Source organism: Theropithecus gelada, chromosome 7b, assembly GCF_003255815.1.
Source record: "Theropithecus gelada isolate Dixy chromosome 7b, Tgel_1.0, whole genome shotgun sequence".
NCBI lineage: Eukaryota > Metazoa > Chordata > Mammalia > Primates > Cercopithecidae > Theropithecus > Theropithecus gelada.
In genome coordinates, this window is record NC_037675.1 from 36664053 (window position 1) to 36684314 (window position 20262).

Sequence of the window (20262 nt, forward strand, 5' to 3'; positions counted from 1 at the left end):
AATAAGAGAATTCACTTCAGTGTTTGTAAACTAAATATTAAAAATAGAAAAACCTAGAAAATGTAATGGGGGAAAAATCCTATTCAGAATATCAACAAAACAATAAAACACCTAGAAATATACAAACGAGCAATGTCTGGGTCTCAGAATAAATGAAAATATACTATAATTATGAATGGGAAGACTGATGATTATAATGGTGCTCTGCTTTTTCTACATGAGAGTTTAATTGAAAATCCAATCAAATACCAATGGGATTTTTTTTCCTGAAAAACAGCAGCGTAATTTTAAATGTATCTGGAAGAATAAGTAGGTGAGAATATCAAAGAAAAGAGGAATAATGTGTGTGGTGGGGTGAAGAAGACTTGGTCTATCAGATATTAAAATATATTATAGAGCTATATTAAACAGTGTAATAGTTACACAAAAATGATAGACAAATCTAACCAGAAGACTAAGTGTTAGAAGGAGCAAGATTACATGAAAAAAAGATAAATAAATAAAAGAGTACAACTAGAACGTAACAAAAAGAATGAATATCCCATTTTCCATGATGTGATTATTAGACATTGCATGTCTGTATGAAAACATCTTATGTACTCCATTAAATATATACACCTACAGGGAAATTTATAGCAGTAAGTGCCCACAAGAGAAAGCAGGAAAGATCTAAAATCGATACCCTAACATCACAATTAAAAAACTAGAGAAGCAAGAGCAAACAAATTCAAAAGCAAGCAGAAGGCAAGAAATAACTAAGATCAGAGCAGAACTTAAAGAGATAGAGACATAAAAAATCCTTCAAAACAATCAATGAATCCAGGAGCTGGTTTTTTGAAAAGATCAACAAAATTGATAGACTGCTAACAAGACTAATGAAGAAGAAAAGAGACAAGAATCAATAGACACAATAAAAAATGATAAAGCGGATATCACCACCAATCCCACAGAAGTACAAACTACCATCAGAGAATACTATAAACACCTCTATGCAAATAAACTAGAAAATCTACAAGAAATGGTAAATCCCTGGATACATACACCCTCCCAGGACTAAGCCAAGAAGAGGCTGAATCTCTGAATAGACCAATTACAGGCTCTGAAATTGAGGCAATAATTAATAGCCTACCAAGCAAAAAAAGTCCAGGACCAGACGGATTCACAGCCAAATTCTACCAGAGGTACAAAGAGGAGCTGGTACCATTCCTTCTGAAACTATTCCAATCAACAGAAAAAGAGGGAATCCTCCGTAACTCATTTTATGAGGCCAGCATCATCCTGATACCAAAGCCTGGCAGAGACACAACAAAAAAAGAGAATTTTAGACCAATAGCCCTGATGAACATCAATGCGAAAATCCTCAATAAAATACTGGCAAACCGAATCCAGCAGCAAATCAAAAAACTTATTCACCACGATCAAGACGGCTTCATCTCTGGGATGCAAGGCTGGTTCAATATACGCAAAACAATAAACGTAATCCATCACATAAACAGAACCAATGACTAAAACCACCTGATTATCTCAATAGATGCAGAAAAGGCCTTCGACAAAATTCAACAGCCATTCATGCTAAAAACTCTCAGTCAACTAGGTACTGATGGAATGTATCTCAAAATAACAAGAGCTCTTTATGACAAACCCACAGCCAATACCATACTGAATGGGCAAAAACTGGAAGCATTTCCATTGAAAACTGGTACAAGACAGGGATGCCCTCTCTCACCACTCCTATTCAACATAGTGTTGGAAGTTCTGGCCAGGGCAGTCAGGCAAGAGAAAGAAATAAAAGGTATTCAATTAGGAAAAGAGGAAGTCATATTGTTCCTGTTTGCAAATGACATGATTGTATATTCAGAAAACCCCATCATCTCAGCCCAAAATCTCCTTAAGCTGACAAGCAACTCCAGCAAAGTCTCAGGATACAACATCAATGTGCAAAATTCACAAGCATTCCTATACATCAACAGACAAACAAGATAGTTAAATCATGAGTGAACTCCCATTCACAACTGCTACAAAGAGAATACAATACCTAGGAATCCAACTTACAATGGATGTGAAGGACCTCTTCAAGGAGAACTACAAACTACTGCTCCACGAAATAAAAGAGGACACAAACAAATGGAAGAACACTCCATGCTCATGGATAGGAAGAATCACTACCATGAAAATGGCCATACTGCCCAGAGTAATTTATAGATTCAATGCCTTCCCCATCAAGCTACTAATGACTTTCTTCAGATAATTGGAAAAACCTACTTTAAAGTTCATATGGAACCAAAAAAGAGCCTGCATTGCCAAGACAATCCTAAGCAAAAAGAACAAAGCTGGCGGCATCATGCTACCTGACTTCAAACTATACTACAAGGCTACAGTAACCCAAACAGCATGGTACTGGTACCAAAACAGATATATACACCAATAGAACAGAACAGAGGCCTCAGAAATAACACCACACATCTACAACCATCTAATCTTTGACAAACTTGACAAAAACAAGAAATGGAGAAAGGATTCCCTATTTAATAAATGGTGCTGGGAAAACTGGCTAGCCATATGTAGAAAGCTGAAACTGGATCTCTTCCTTACACCTTATACAAAAATTAATTCAAGATGGATGAAAGACTTAAATGTTAGACCTAAAACCATAAAAGCCCTAGAAGAAAACCTAGGAAATACCATTCAGGACATAGGCATGGGCAAGGACTTCATGACTAAAACACCAAAAGCCATGGCAACAAAAGCCAAAATAGACAAATGGGATCTAATTAAACTAAAGAGCTCCTGCACAGCAAAAGAAACTATCATCAGAGTTAAAAGGCAACCTACAGAATGGAAGAAAATTTTTACAACCTACCCTCTGACAAAGGGCTGATATCCAGAATCTACAAAGAACTCAAACAAATTTATAAGAAAAAAAACAAACAACCCCATCAAAAAGTGGGCAAAGGATTTGAACAGACACTTCTCAAAAGAAGACATCTATGCAGCCAACAGACACATGAAAAAATGCTCATCATCACTGGTCATCAGAGAAATGCAAATCAAAACCACAATGAGATACTATCTCACGCCAGTTAGAATGGCAATCATTAAAGAGTCAGTAAACAACAGATGCTGGAAAGGATGTGGAGAAATAGGAACACTTTTACACTGTTGGTAGGACTGTAAATTAATTCAACCATTGTGGAAGACAGTGTGGCGATTCTTCAAGGACCTAGAACTAGAATTACCATTTGACCCAGCAATACCATTACTGGGGATATACCCAAAGGATTATAAATCATGCTACTATAAAGACACATACACACCTATGTTCACTGAGACACTATTCACAATAGCAAAGACTTGGAACCAACCCAAATGTCCATCAATGATAGACTGGATTAAGAAACTGTGACACATATACACCATGGAATACTATGCAGCCATAAAAAAGGATGAGTTCATGTCCTTTGTAGGGACATGGACAAAGCTGGAAACCATCACTCTCAGCAAACTATCACAAGGATAGAAAACCAAACACCGCATGTTCTCACCCACAGGTGGGAACTGAACAATGAGATCAGTTGGACACAGAGTGGGGAACATCACACAATGGGGCCTGTTGGGGGTTTGGGGGCTGGGGTAGGGATAGCACTACGAGAAATACCTAATGTAAATGATGAGTTAATGGGTGCAGCAAACCAACATGGCACATGTATACGTATGTATCAAACCTGCACGTTGTGCACCTGTACCCTAGAACTTAAAAGTATAATACAAAAAAAAATTAAATAAATAAATATATACACCTACAATGTGCCCACAAAAATAAAAAATAAAATAAAAATGATAGACAAAGCAACAGAAATAAACAGCTGTGAAGCAGAGAGCTTAATATTTAATAAAGGAAGCATCAAATCAATGGCAAAGGTATAGTTTATTCAACAAATTATTAAAATAGACTGTTTTTCAACATCCAAACTAGTTCCAGTTATCATTCCACAAATCAGAATATATTTCAAAATGAATACAGAATTAAATGTAAAATAATTACCACCTCAATCAAATAAAGATCTAGAAGGAAAGGCTGGGCGCGATGGCGCATGCCTGTAATCCCAGCACTTTGGGAGACTGAGGCAGGCAAATCACCTGAGGCTAGGAGTACAAGACTAACCTAGCCAACATGGCAAAACGCTGTCTCTTACACTAAAAGTACAAAATTAGCCAGGTGTGATGTGTGGTCAGAAGGCTGAGGCACATGAATCACTTGAACCTGGGAGGTGGAGACTGCAGTCAGCTGAGGTTGTGCCATTGCACTCCCACCTAGGCAACACAAGACTCCGTCTCAAACAAAACAAAACAAAACAAAACAAATAAACAAAAACAACTAGAAAGAAATAAGGAAATGTACTAGAATATTTAACTGATTTCAAGACAAAACGTTTGAGCACAACAAATAATTCAAGAAATCCAAAGAAAGAAATTGAGAGAAATGATACATAAAATGAAAAAATATGTGTGTTAAATGATCTGAAGTTGAAAACTGAAAACTAAACAACTAACCAGGAAAGCTCCCACAAATAGCACAAAAGTTAATCTCTCTCTCTCTCTCTCTCTCACACACACACACACACACGGAGAGTTCTTACAATTAAGAAAAATTCTTAAATTGAAAACTAGAAAAAGAACACCAACAGATAATTTGAAAACAGATGAAAATTTCATACAAATATATGGAAAATATTAACATCACTAGCAAAAAAGAAAAAAAAATTAAAGCGGTACCATGATCTGCTTCTCAAGCTATAAAGGTTAAAAAAGGGTGATTAGTATCCGTTGCTGGCCAGGTTGAAGTTATACAGGTGCTGTTATAAAATGTTGGTGAAATTACAAATTATTACTTAATAGAAGCAATTTCACAATAAACATGGCATGAACTATCCTGATACGATTGACCTCAATAATTCTACTGCTAGGACTCTATCATGTGGCAAGAAATTAAAAACAACTTAAATGTCCAACAATCATAAAACTTGGCATCATAAAAGATTATTTTTAGGCTGGGCACAGTGGCTCACACCTGTAATCCCAGCACTTTGGGAGGCCAAGGCGGGTGGATCACGAGGTCAGGCGATCAAGACCATCCTGGCTAACATGGTGAAACCCCATTTCTACTAAAAATACAAAAACAAAATTAGCTGGGCGTGGTGGTGGGCGTGCGCCTATAGTCCCAGCTACTCAGGAGGCTGAGACGGGAGACTGGTGTGAACCTGGGAGGCGGAGGTTGCAGTGAGCCGAGATCGCTCCACTGCACTTCAGCCTGAGCGACAGAGTAAGACTCTGTCTCAAAAAAAAAAAAAAAAAAAAAAAAAGATTATTTTTGAAGAATATCTAAATGACTGAGGAAATGCTCACAATATAATACAACACAAAAAAACAAACAAACAAAAAACTTGGTAATATCCCTATGATTCCAGTTCTGTAAAAAAAAAAAGTAGTACAGTGTTATATAGATTATATTTTTGTTTTATATTTTCCGTAATAACCAAATAATTATTCTAAGATCATTTTGAGAAAAGCTAAAAACAACAACCAAAACCAGTTAGAAATTACAGGAAGTGAGTAAAGATTACATTTCTCTATACATTTGGCAGTAAAAGGAATGAGAGATCTGGATAGGACTATAGCTGGAAAGTAGAGTAACTGAGGAAAGTTTTGTTTTATGCTTTGTTTTGTTTAAAGGCAGATAACAAACATGTTTATTGAGAGGAACAAGAAGAAATATAACATAAAGAGGAGATAACTTTTTGAAGACGATCCTAAAGCAGGCAGAGATGGCAGAAAGCAGAAATACAAATAGATTTAAAAAAAGGCTTTTCTCAAACTGAAGGTAAGCAAGAAAAGATGGCTCAATACAGAAATTTTAAAGAAGAGAGGAGGAAGATAAAGAATTGTTTGATGTGGGAATGGTCTGAATCATCTTATATTCACTATGCATTCCTATGGCTTTTTTCAAACCTGCTTCCCAATCTGTCAGAATCACTGGATTTAATTAATGAGAGATGTGACTAAGGTTTGTCTAAATATGGGAAAAACCAAAGGACATTTTACAGGTCCAATTAGTTTTCTGTGGTTCAAAAGATGATTCTGAAATGCATAAAAAAGGCATAAACAAGCCGGGCGCGAAGGCTCATGCTTGTAATCCCAGCACTTTGGGAGGCTGAGGCGGGCAGATCACGAGGTCAGGAGATCAAGACCATTCTAGCTAACATGGTGAAACCCCGTCTCCACTAAAAAATACAAAAAAAAAAAAAAAAATTAGCCGGACACGGTAGCGGGTGCCTGTAGTCCCAGCTACTCCGGAGGCTGAGCCGAGATCACGCCACTGCACTCTGGCCTGGGCGGCAGTGCGAGACTTTGTCTCAAAAAAAAAAAAAAAAAAAAGAGGCATAAATAATTCAAAGATACCTAACATTCCATGCAGTCCTAAATTTTTCTTAAAAAATTATTGCTCAGAAAGTTATAAATCAATAACATAGTATTATACACTATTTAAAATATTATTCACAGTATTATTCTAAACAGAGAAATACCTGAGAGTTGCTAGTTATGTGAAGATTTTCCAACAACTTACCACTGCCTTGAATCCAAGTTCCTAAGTTCTCTAAGTAGCTTTTCATTTTTCTTCAGGAGATGAAAGCTCCTCCTAAATAGAGAGATTTATAAACATTTTCATCACCTTTGCAGTGAATGACATGACAGTCCCGGAAATACTTTCCACTCTACTCATGCAACTTTTATACTTTCTTGCCTTTTCATACTTCTAACACAAAGGAGAACAGACCCTAAAAAAAACGTAAAGAATATATGTCATTATTTCCACCAGGCCTTCATACATTTCTGCTAGTGGATCATATCAATTGGCCACTTCAATCTTTCCTTGCAGATGCTGTGAGCCTCCTAAACTCATATCTAGGAAAATGGATAAAAGTACTTTATAGGTTCTTTTCAAGAGTCTCATAAAAATGTGAGAAAGTTGTACCTCATGAGAAATAAAATATTCACAGAATCTAAATCATTACCAAGTAAGCAAGTGTAATCCAGATGGAATTTCCTTTCTTCCTTGTTTTATAATTTTTAGACTACAAAGCAGTGAATAATTTTACCAAATCCCTTCCGTGGGTGCTAAATATGTACAAATTATTTTCATAAAATCAATGCTTGCTGAAGTAAAATACAGCTTCTCATCTTTAATTTTTCCCAAGGGACAACATATGGACCATTCTACAGCAAAACAGAGTAGAATGAATTTATACGATAACTGAGTGGCAATTACCTATATTTGGTCATACCATATGGCAAACTGTTCCTGAGATATAACGTTTCCTATAAGGCAGAGGATATTCTTCTCTTCTAATAAATGGCTTCCCTATATTCCTTACTCCCTTCTAATAAGAGGCTTTCCTATAAGGCAGAGGATATTCCCTTCTAATAAGTGGAAGAGTTTAAATCAAGTAAGAGTATAAATACTAAGTAAACAAGCAGAACTCTATTTCAATGCTTGATATGCATTTGAATTACTTTAAGATTTGTTCATTGATATCTGAGCTTCCCCTCCTACCATAAATTGACAGAGACAATACATTACCACTCCTTCCACTACCTACAGGGTTGTGTGACATAGGAATTAAAACCTAAATGTATGTTAATAATGCTCTACATTAGTGTACAATGCCAGTGTTTTATGTACATTATCTAATTTAATTATTCCCAGTATGTGAGGTGGGAACTACTCTCAATTTGTAGACTGCAGCCTGAGGCTCAAAAGTTAAGTAACTTTAAGCTAGGTCTTCTGATTTAAGCCTATTGTTCTTTTCATTTAGCTCCTACCTAACTTACTTGAATACCTCATGAGTTTATTGTAAGTTTTTAATAAGGTTTTGTAACATGCATCAGAAAAAAAAATTTTTTTTAACTTCAGATTCTTTTTTTGATTTGATCTTGAATCTTGAGTTAATTTCCCTGATTCAAACTGGAAATAATCATATTGCGGTTTCTAAAAAAAAATTATTAGGCTTACAGGAAGGTTGAAAAATGAGCCATAATTTCTAAGTCAAATAGTTCTAGTAGTCATTTTGAAAATATTGATAATTTGCTGGATTATTTTATTCCTCTGAATCCCAATACAACTCAGTGGCCTCAAAAAAAAAAAAAAAAAAAACTGCAAAAAAATGAGTCAAAGAACTAATTGGTAGATACAATTTAGTGAGGAAAAGAACAGAAAATAAAATGCTTCATCAGAAGATGAATAAGACCAAAAAAAAAAAAAAAAAAAAAAGAAAAAATTTCTCCCTTATGCTTACCGTTTGTCCCAGGAATTCATTCCCAATATACTAAGAAGCAATCTGCAATAATAAAATGCTGACTGAGGTTTCTGAGGTATTGGTTCATCTTGTTCCACAGCTTTCATGTTTAAGTCATTAAAGTGCTTCTCAACAAATTCTTTTTCTTCTGTATGTTGCTTAAGGATAGCATTAATAACATCATTTTCTTGTTTTTCAGAAATGCACACAGGTTGTGGAGCAGGAATATTAAGTGAGATTCCAGTTCTCTGTAAGCATTCAGGACTAGTAACACCCAAATACTGCAAGAGCTCATCAAGAACATCTTCTTCATCTCTTATTGTATCCCAAGTTGGTACAGTTTCTCTAAGTCTTTTAAACTGGAGAGAAAGTCCATCTTTTACTGTTGTATCTTCTAAGCATTCATTAGATGTTGGAGGCTCTTCTGGATTCTCTTGGTGAGACAACGAAAGCATCAAAGATGTAGGTTCTGACAAGCCACTTACAGGAGGTGGGCCATACAGTATAGCAGAATCCCATGAATATTTTCCAGAGAGATCACGTACTATGATTCTGACATTTGAATTGGCTGATGCAAGGCCAGCAGATAAACCTCCTCCAGGCATAGTCTCTTCTGATCTGATCTGGATACAGGACACTAAGGTTGTATTATTTAACACAAAGAACTGGATATTTGGACTCTCAAAGAGTTCAGGAGAAAGTTCAGTACTTTCACTGTAATGGTTGTCGTGATTTTCACACACCTGACTTGTTAGCATAGCAGGACCACCACTCATTGGATAATGGCCCAGGTGATTTACCAGATGTGTAATAACAGTGCGGGCTGCTATAGAGATTAATCCATGCTGCATTTGAGTTTTCACTGGAAATAAAAAATATAAATGAATGGGAATATTGCTGCTTCCTAGGGAATCATATGACAATGAAACATTAGACAACAAACAGGAATTTTATCACATTGTTAATATTTCCAATTTAGATTCCGTATCACAGTAATGATGGTAAAAAAAAGGAGGAAAACCATTCTTTGATGAAGTTTTGTTTATAAGGAAGCCCTTTCTGAAATTTTTGCTAATGGGTCCATAATTTAAACCAAGGCCCTTATATATGGATCACTTTTGAAGAATCAGAAGTATTATAAACCAATCATGAAATCCCTAATGACATTAAAAAGCCAAGACGGCCAGGCGCTGTAACACATGTCTGTAATCTCAGCACTTTGGGAGGCTGAGGTGGGAGGATTGCTTGAGCCTAGGAGCTTGAGACCAGCCTGGGCAACATAGGGAGACTATGTCTCTATAAATAAAAATAATAATAGTAATACTAAAATTAGCCCAGCGTGGTGGCCGCTGCACTCCAGCCCAGGTGTCAAAGCAAGACCATGTCTCCAACAACAAAACAAAACAAAAACAAAAACAAAAACACAATGAAATCTGTTCAACTGATAAGTTTCTTATCTCCATTAATAGATTCCAGATTCAGAGACAGTTTGTAGATGCCTTAAATGTCATTTAAATCTGACTTTCACAGATAATGTAAAAATGTTTCAGAAAAGGTGACATTCCAAGTAAACTCTGGGAATCAGAATAAATTTAAACAGCAAGTCAGTATAGCCAGTACCTGTATGCACAAGAGATTTTATTTTAAAAACAAAAATATTTGCTGGACCTACTTATATTTTTCTAAGGTATTCTTCAGGGTCAATGTGGTATAGTCTAGCAGTCAGTTATATGCAAGAAATATTTTTTTTCCTCAAGTACAATAGGGAGGAAAGAGGTAAGAAGCATATTCATACAAATAACTAAAAAATCATAGGAAACAGTCGAAAGAGAAAACTCAAAGAATATTAGTAGTTTAAGAGGCTTGGAAAGGCAAGATGCCCAATGTCAGAATCTGAAGAAGGAGGAAAAGGGAGGGGAGGGGGAGAAGGAAGACAGGGAACACAGAGAGAGTAATGGGGGAAAGGAGAAAGGAGATAGACAATAATTTGTCAAAGCCAACTAGTTAAAGACTGCCAATCTAAGGAGGGCTAAAGACTGATTCTGAGGGGTGTTGATGTGGAAGCCAGTTTGGGATTGAGTGGTGTCAGGAAGTGGGGACAACTAGTTGACTGTTGCCTTAATGCGTTTCATCTAACAGGTAGGAGGAGAGTTGTCTTTGGTAAAGAAGCATTAGTCATTCATGTTAGGATGTTTAGGTAGGGGTGTGTGTGTGTGTGTGTGTGTGTTTAAAACATTCTTGTCTCTACTTAATTTTAGACGTAATTACAGAGTGATTGTGTCTCTGTATTATTCTACCACAGTAACAGAGTGATCTTGTCTGAGTATTTATATTCTCTGACAGTTAATCAGTTGGGAACACTAGGGCCTGTCAGAACAAATAAGGATTTGTCACAATAAACACAGATTTTTAAAATTTTTTATTTTTTTATTTTTCAGATGGAATCTCACTCTGTCTCCCAGGCTGGAGTGCAGTGGCGTGATCTTGGCTCACTACAATCTCCGCCTCCCGGGTTCAAGTGATTCTCCTGCTCAGCCTGCTGAGCAGCCTGGGACTACAGGCGCACGCTGCCACACCCAGCTAATTTTTGTATTTTTAGTAGAGGCAGGGTTTCACCATATTGGCCAGCCTGGTCTTGAACTCTTGACCTCGTGATCCCCCACCTCGGCCTCCCAAAATGCTGGGATTACAGGTATGAGCCACTGAGCCGGGCCAGATACAGATTTAAGAATGTTCTGATTTACATACATGCCCAATTTTATGTGTTTAGTTTGATGACTTTTGGTAATTGTATATAATTGTGTTACCACCAACATAATCAATATGAAAAATTCCCTCACCAAAAAAGAATTTTTATTTTATGTAAACTATACCTCAATAAAGAAAAAAATTCCCTCATCAAAAAAGAATATTTTATTTTATGTAAAGTATACCTCAATAAACCTAACTCAAAAAAAAAAGGGAGACCAGTTTGTGCATTGATGGTATAATCACTTTAAAAGAGGCAAGAGAAAAGAATAGTCTTACATTTTCAAGTCTTTAGCCTTCAAGATTCAGAACCAATACCACTGGGTATAGGCAAACCAACCAACCAGCTCCTATGCCATTAATGTTAATACCATCTTCCCCAATTCCAAAAAAGAATAGTTTCCTTTGGGCTTTGGTTGCTTTTAAAATGTCAGAGTATCAAAATTTTAATTTCCCATTATCAACCAAGTTATATCTACATACATGTAAATATAAACATTTCTTAGTTTATTTATTGGTTTTTGTTTGACACAGAGTCTTGCTGTGTCACCCAGGCTGCAGTGCAGTGGCACGATCTCGGTTCACTGCAGCCTCTGCCTCCTGAGTTCAAGCAATTCTCATGCCTCAGCTTCCCAAATAGCTGGTATTACAAGCATGTGCCACCACGTCTGGATAATTTTTGTATTAGAGAAGAGGCTTCACCATGTTGGCCAGGCTGGTCTTGAACTCTTGACCCCAAGTGATCCACTAGCCAGGGCCTCCCAAAGTGCTGGGATTACAGATGTGAGCGACGCACCCGGCCAAACATTTCTTAGTTTAAAAGTTCCAATTAATGGCTGGGTATGGTGGCTCACACCTGTAATCCTAGCACTTTGGGAGGCCGAGGCGGGCCAATCACCTGAGGTCAGTAGTTTTGAGACCAGCCTGGCCAACATGGTGAAACCGTGTCTCTACCAAAAAATACAAAAATTAGCTGGGTGTGGTGGTGCCCACCTGTAGTCCCCGCTACTCGGGAGGCTGAGGCAGGAGAATCACTTGAACCTGGCAGGCGGAGGTTGCAGTGAACTGAGATCACGCCATTGCACTCCAGCCTACCCGTAAGAGTGAGGCTCTGTCTTAAAAAAATAAAAAATAAACTAAATAAATAAAAGTTCCAATTATATTGAAATTTTTAAAAATTATTTTTATGATTGTTACTAATAACCAGCCATTCAACACTAGATTAATAACACTAAATGATTAACACTAATTCAATCCTTTGTTTTTAAGAATGTAAGCAAAGTAAAAAGTATTTTGAGCTATATTACAAGAAACAGCTTGAATCTAGTGTTTGCTTTCCCTTCCCTAATTGTAACCTAGAATATAAAAAAAGTTCACACTATAAGGGGATAATTTAGCTGGTAGTCCTCATTTTGCACATGAGGACAAATGGGTTTGCAAAGTTAAGTGATTTGCCTACCACAGGAGATGTCTTTTGCTTCCCAGCTCAGTGTTATTTCCCTCTTTACCACAGGTCTAATTTCCATACTTTTTTCTCTTTTGTTAAACTGTCTTTTTCTTTGTGAGATATGGAAACAATGAATTCAAAATTTATTTTTCTCTGTGTATAAGAACTTCAAAAATGTACTACTTAGCATAAATTACTAAATAAAAAGCAAAGATCAATGGAAAAAAATCAAGACTAAATCAAATTTTAAATGGTAACAAAAATTACAACTAGTCATTTTTAAATTTTTAATATAGAAAAAGATTTTTCTATTCTTCACTCTCCCTTCTGAGTGATATACTTAAATAGATGACTCATTTTAAGCATTAAATCCTCTTTGCATAACATAGAAGTTTACATTCTGAAGAAGGGAAAGAATATAATTTAAAAGAAACAACCATAGAAAAGAGAAGAATCCCTGGCTTTGGCTTGCTCTGTGATTCATGATCACAAATACATAAGATTCCTTAAACTCCATTTTTCTGTAAGAATTGCATACTTATTTGTAAAGATGAGTTAAAAACTCCTACATACAAAACTGGAAATAACAGAAACAATAAAAAATCATTCAATTTAAAGAGCATTATAAGTAACATAGGTCTTATGAGTTTCTTTTTTAAACCTACTTATAAATAAACTCCAAGAACGAGCCAGGTCTTTCTCTAAAACATAAACCTCCAAGCCCAAGTACCAGTCCATCCCATATATCTTCTTCCCAAAGGTAGAGACAGTGAGTATGCAGTTTAAATGAGCTTTTTCACAAGTCTGTCATAATTACCCACATTGAAAACATGAAAAGAATAAATTTAAATCTCAGATATAGGTAAAGCATTTTCTGCCCTAAGTTGCTTCTCTAAATTCAGGATATATGTCTATATATAAATGTATAAAAAACTCTCAAATTGTTAACTGGGCACTAAATTTATTTATACTTATTTTTGAGCTATAAACTATACAACATACATATCTCTTTTCTACTTATCTACTAAGATATAAAGAAGACATGAATTTATCTAGTTTAGATATTTAAAATAAAATTCTAAAATAACCAGTCTTGTGAGAAAATGTAAAATGGAGATATCGATGCTTCTAAGGCTTTGTGTAAGTCTATTCAGGGTTGTCTTTTCAGATTGAGAGATTAAACAAACCCTACAGCATTTGCAGCAAACCCATAATTACAGGTTATTATGGCATACAAAAGCAGCAAGACATAAAAAGCTGCTGCAATTCACTGCACTGTAATAGAACACGCAGAGGAAGTTAATTTTGGCAAATGCTTTAAATATTAGCTTTGCATAATAAGTATAGGTGAAACTATAATTAGGACAGAATGAATCCTTTGGAGCCTCCTTTCACTCTGACCCGGTAAATGATGACTTTTTGCTAATAAGACTACTGCCATTTGACAAAAAGCCAACTTCACTACCTTGCTTTATTCTTTAGTAAATTTAATAATTACAGATACTCCTGCCAATAGTTCTCAAATCAGACTTGTTCAATCCAATACTGAGCTTATTAGCGACACTCAATGTTTAGAATTCTTTGGCCAAAAAAGTACTTGAAGATGATGAAACATGCCTTAGACAAGGGCACAATGATCACTCATTTTTGCCACATTAAAAAACACCCAGAGCATGTAGTCACTACAGACCAGAGAATTATGTGCTGTTAGCTCACAGCTGTTCCTAAAAGGTTCTGCACTTATCTGGTCCGTAAAACCTTTGAGGAAGTCCAAAGGGAACAACTTGATACATTTAGAGAAGGGCACTGCACAGAGTATTTGATATCAATATTAAGCTAATCTATTCACATATTTTCCTTTGTTTCTTTTACAGTGACTGTTTGATATTGGTACGGTAAGTTTTGTACAAAATCTAAAATTAAAACTTCCTTTGACCTAAGCAAACTCTATTGCTTTGTTCAATAAACATACTCTGCTGTCTTGAATAAAAACTGCCATTTTATACCTTAAATGTGCAGAGGTCAACTAGTATTTTCACATAACCATATTTTAAAGTAAAATAAACACGGTATCTTATTATGTTAAATCTAAAAATATAATTTTAAATTGCTTATATAAACTTTGTCTATTTTTTTTTTTTTTTTTGCTTTATACTGCTTGTTATACCTCTTTTATATTTGAGAAACAATTTAAATCTTAAATTCCTATTTCATAGGGTATTTATGTTCCAGACAAACTATCTGTACCTTATGGTCAAACCAAAACCCTAGCTCAACTTTCTTGGCCTCTAAGTTCATACTTTCACTTTCATTGTATGCCATCAATCCATTATCATGGACACATCTTAGATGTTTTATTCATTTGTATCTATTCTACCTTTAAACATCAAACTTTTCCTTACTAGCCCACTCTTTGACCACAACCTCCTAGTGTAGTGACTTCCCAATTGTGTTTTGTAAAGTTCTTGGGGAAGGCCCTTAGAGATGGACAGGAAAGAAACTGTTAGTACCCCACGCCTCCACTCTGCTGTGGTTCTATTTTTTTAAAATTTCCAAACTGAGCTTCCTTATAAAATTTATTTGAAGAGGTTCTGCTACCTAAAAAAAGTTTTAAAAATAACTGTCCTAACATACCAATGATGCTCTCAGTGTTTCTCAACTGTGGCTGCATATTAGTCACATGCAGAGCTTTAAACAATCTCAGCAAATCCCAGATTAATATATCAAAATCTCTATGGATGGGACTGGAACATCAGTATTCTAATATGCAGCCAAGGCTGACAACCACTGCTCTAACTTCTTATTACCAACCATATCTACTTTATGACTCTCTAGATCACTCTATTTTCTCCCAACTTAAAGCTAACCACTTCCTGGCAGCAGTTTGATCCTCATCAAGCCTAGGTTCCATGGCTAAGCTGTATACCAATATTCTCAAATCCACAGCTCCTCTGTATTTCTCTGCCACACCCATCTTACTAATTGTTGATAGGTGCAACCAAAACTTTGTGAGTTTTGTTTTCTCTTAGGCCCTCAGTAACTTCTGTCAATTATCTTAATTACTTAAATCTTCTTCTTCTTTCTGGTCTGGGAAGAAGGGCTAATCCTAGCACCTATACTTTCTAGCTCATCCCCTCACGGACTTCACTCTATTGATGATACCCTTCCCACTTACTTTCTTCTCAGCTTATAAATAAGTTCAACTCTCTTCATCCCTAAAACTTTTAACCCTAAATCATCCTTTAGCTTATCAACCGTTTTATTGCATTTTTGTTTCCTTTATTTACTTATTTTTAAAGTCAAGCTTCTTTAAAGAATACTTTCCATGGATGACTCCACTGTCTTTATTTATTTATTTATTTTTAAAGCCAGAGTTTCACTCTTGTTGCCCAGGCTGGAGTGCAGTGGTGCAACCTCGGCTCACGGCAACCTCCGCCTCCCAGTTCAAGTGATTCTCCTGCCTCAGCCTCCTGAGTAGCTGGGATTACAGGCATGCGCCACCACGCCCTGCTAATTTTGTGTTTTTAGTAGAGATGGGGTTTCACCATGCTGGTCAGGTTGGTCTGGAACTCCCGAACTCGCGTGATTCACCTGCCTCAGCCTCCCAAAGTGCTGGGATTACAGGCGTGAGCCACTGCAGCCAGCCAACTCCACTGGCTTATTTCCTGCTTGCTCCTCAAACCACAGCCATCTGACTCTGCCTACTTCTCTGGTGAACTAAAGCTGATACATTTGTCATTACCTTTGTACTTGGTCTATCATTTAACACTGTTGGCTAACCTTTTAAAAGCTTTCTCGGCCGGACGTGGTGGCTAACGCCTGTAATCCCAACATTTTGGGAGGCTGAGGCAGGCGAATCACGAGGTCAGGAGTTCGAGACCAGCCTGGCCAATATGGTGAAACCTGGTCTCTACTAAAAATAAAAAAAATTAGTTGGGCGCAGGGGCGCATGCCTGTAGTCCCAGCTACTTGGGAGGCTGAGGCAGGAGAATCACTTGAACTCAGGAAGCGGAAGTTGCAGGGAGATGAGATGGCGCCACTGCATTCCAGCCTGGGTGACAGAGTGAGATTCCATCTCAAAAACAAAACAAAACAAAAAACAAACAAACAAAAAAACTTCTCTTGGTTTCTGAGAAATTACTCTCTCCTGATTTTCCTTCCTTTCCAATGTTTTCTTCTCAGAACCCACACATGTAAATATATATTCCTAACAAAGATCTCTCTAAGATCTAGATTTGTATATACAACTAACTGTCCATTAGATGTTTTCACATGACTATCTAGTAGGTCCCCCACACTAAACCATTTCCAACTGTCCTACTAATTTTCCCTCCCAAATCTGTACTTTCTCTAATATTCTTACTCTAGTAAGATTATTCTAGTTTGGGGAAAATCTAACCAATCTCCAAGTCAGAAACCTATTTTAGATTCCTCTTCTCTTTACAAAAGCCTTCTGACTTTACGTCCTACATACGTCTCAAGTTCACCTTGTCCTTCCATTCCTACTATCATTCTTCAGTAACTCAACAAAAAATTTAGTTTAAGCCTTCAGCAACTGTTGCTTAACCTATTGCAACAGCCTCAGAATTGGTCTCTCTGCTTCTGAGTTAACTGGCCAAATCAATCTAATATACTAGGAGTCAGTAAACTTTTTCTATAAAGGGCCAGATAATAAATATTTTTGGTTTTGTGAGCCACACAATCTCTGTTACTCAATACTGCTGTTGTTATACAAAAGTAGCCATAATGACAATATGGATGTATAACAATAAAACTATAAAAACAGGCGGTAGGCCTGGGCCATAATTTACCAACTCCTATAAAATACTATGATCAAAAGTGCTCTTAATATAAATTATATCATGTATCTCCCCTTCTTAAAACCTTCAGCAATTGCTGGGTTCCTCTAGTTTACCTCTATATCTTATATATACTTCTAGTGTTATACTCATATTATAATGTTATTTGCTTTTATTATATCTTTCTCTTCTATCAGAGAGAGAATGCTCTAAATGTAGAAACAACGTGGCTTAAAAATGTTACTGAGTTAACTATGTACTAAGTAAGGATTGTGCAAAGGGCTTTACATATATTATCTTACTTAGTACTTAAAAAAAACCTTAGAGGAAACTAGTGTTATCTGCATTTACAAATAAGAAAACAGATACTCAGCAATTGAGAGTCAAAATTCAGGTCAGACTCCAAAGCTAAATTTTTTATTCTATATAAATTCCATTATATTCAAAATATCAAAAAGAACTTCTGAGAATAATTTAGCCAGAAGTACATGTTGAGTGTCCCTAATCTGAAAATCTGAAATCCAAAAATTTTGAGTGTTCATGATGCTCAAAGGAAATGCTCATTGGAGCATTACAGATTTTGGATTTTCAGATTAGGGATGCTCAGCTGATAAGTATAATGCAAATATTCCAAAAGGTTAAAAAAATCCCAAATCTTTAACACTTCTGGTCCCATGCATTTCAGATAAGGAATACTGAATTTGCATAAAAGGAATGTCAACATATAATATTAGTAATTGTGCATGTGAAGTTATTTCTTTAGTTAATAATGAACTTGTGCTATACATACATGGTTAAACAACTACAAAGTAAGACTACTCTCCTTCTCCAACATTTCCACCCATGGCCTCAAGTTATATACCTTGAGAGAGAGAACCCAAGCAACAATATTGTCCTGAAGAGAATTCATGTTACCTTCTGTTACTGGCTGGAGTTTAGAAGATCGTTCTGAGTCAGGAGAATGCAGAGGTTCAGGCTCTTTCAGACTTTCCAAATGCATAAAAGGATCATAATCTACAGATGCCAAATCAGAGAGGCTCATGGGAAAATACCTTGGATTGCTAAAACACTGAGCTCCATAAACACACCCATGTAAAACCTGAAAATACAGGGGAAAAGAAAACACCCAGTTTTACTTAAGAAAAAAAAAAAAAAGATAAATAAATAAAAGTTAAAGGAACATAAAAATCAACCGGTAACACAAGAGCTTCGCAAATATTTTAAATATTTTAAAACATTAGGCCGGCGTGGTGGCTCATGCCTGTAATCCCAGTGTTTTGGGAGGCCGAGTCAGGTGGATCACCTGAGATCAGGAGTTCCAGACCAGCCTGGCCAACGTGGCGAAACCCTGCATCTACTAAAAATACAAAAATTAGCCAGGTGTGGTGGTGGGTGCCTGTAATCCCAGCTACTCAGGAGACTGAGGCAAGAGAATTGCTTGAACCCAAGAGACGGAGGTTGCAGTGAGCCGAGATTGAGCCATTGCACTCCAGCCTGGGTGACAAGAGCGAAACTCCGTTTCAAAAAAAGAAAAAAAAAAAAAATCAAGGTAAAATTCAATACCTCTTACAAAGAATGACTAAAATTTAATTATACTCATATGTAACAATGATCTAATTCCTCTCAAAATTTTGCAGTGAAACAACAGTGTCTTGTAGGAAGTACTTTTAAATTACCCTTAGGCATTGTAAGCTAAATCTGTGTCCTTAGAAATTTTCTAGCTCTAAAAGAATAAAAATGTTACACTGAGAAATGTTATTTCTCTAGGTTTTAAAAACTCTTGGTTACCAAATAAATAATAAAGCAAGGAAGTTTACCTTATAAATGCAATTGAGAACAGATTTTTCTGTTTTATCACTTTCTGCTCCCGTAGCATGAAATGGTTGGAGCAGTGTCTTTAGAGGTAAGGCCATGATCCAGTCCAGAAGGCAGAGAAGTAAAGATACTACCAACTGTAACAATAGGATAATTATAATTGCACATTCATAAAATATACGCTTCTTAAAAATTCGTTTTCTTATTCTTGAGTTTCCAAAATTTGTTTCTGGAATCAACCCTAAGTTCCACTATTAATATTTACCTAGATCTAACTGATTTTAAGATATTGTATATGAACATTATTGTGGGTTTCTCTTTCATATGTCAGGGCAAGCATAATGAAACAGTAAGTATAATAAAAACAGAAATGTTAAAATTAATATAAAAACAGCAAGCTTAAAAGACAACACATATCAATTAACTATACTTACTTCATTGCTCAAGGAATGGAACACAAATGGAAGTCCATATATATTATAATCACTTCCACTTTCCTTTTCTAACTTAACAACATCTCACTGAATATCCTGCCAGTAAGACCACCTTAAGTACTTTTTGAAATTGTTACTCATTTTACTAAATGAATCTACTGAACACGTTTTTTTTTCTTTTTTTTTAAGAGACGGAGTCTTGCTATATTGCCCAGGCTGGCCTTGAACTCTTGGGCTCAGGCAATGTTCCAGCCTCTGACTTCCAAACAGCTGGGACTACAGGTGCACACCATCATGCCTGGATGGACACTTTTAAACTAATGAATGCTATAAACAGGACACTTTTTATACAAAATGAGGAATAAAATAGCAGAATTCATTGTACTAAAGCATCACAAATAGTATCATGAAACTGACAATGAAATAGCAACAAGAGTCCATCAGTGACAGACTGGATTAAGAAAATGTGGCACATATACACCATGGAATACTATGCAGCCATAAAAAAGGATGAGTTTGTGTCCTTTGTAGGGACATGGATGCAGCTGGGAACCATCATTCTTAGCAAACTATCACAAGAACAGAAAACCAAACACCGCATGTTCTCACTCATAGGTGGGAACTGAACAATGAGATCACTTGGACTCAGGAAGGGGAACATCACACAC

At 36.2% G+C, this 20262-nt stretch overlaps 1 protein-coding gene across 12 annotated transcripts in view; it reads right to left on the bottom strand.

Moving 5' to 3' along the window:
• The window catches only part of RALGAPA1 (Ral GTPase activating protein catalytic alpha subunit 1), a 278210-nt gene that overhangs the window by 85482 nt on the left and 172466 nt on the right, over positions 1 to 20262 (bottom strand). For all 12 annotated transcript variants that reach the window (XM_025392196.1, XM_025392200.1, XM_025392190.1 and 9 more), the window contains 4 exons: positions 19163 to 19297; positions 18261 to 18444; positions 8352 to 9213; positions 6623 to 6694 (listed from right to left, as the gene is read on the bottom strand). In XM_025392196.1, the coding sequence (XP_025247981.1) occupies positions 6623 to 6694; positions 8352 to 9213; positions 18261 to 18444; positions 19163 to 19297 (1253 nt within the window). The remainder of the gene's footprint in view (positions 1 to 6622; positions 6695 to 8351; positions 9214 to 18260; positions 18445 to 19162; positions 19298 to 20262) is intronic.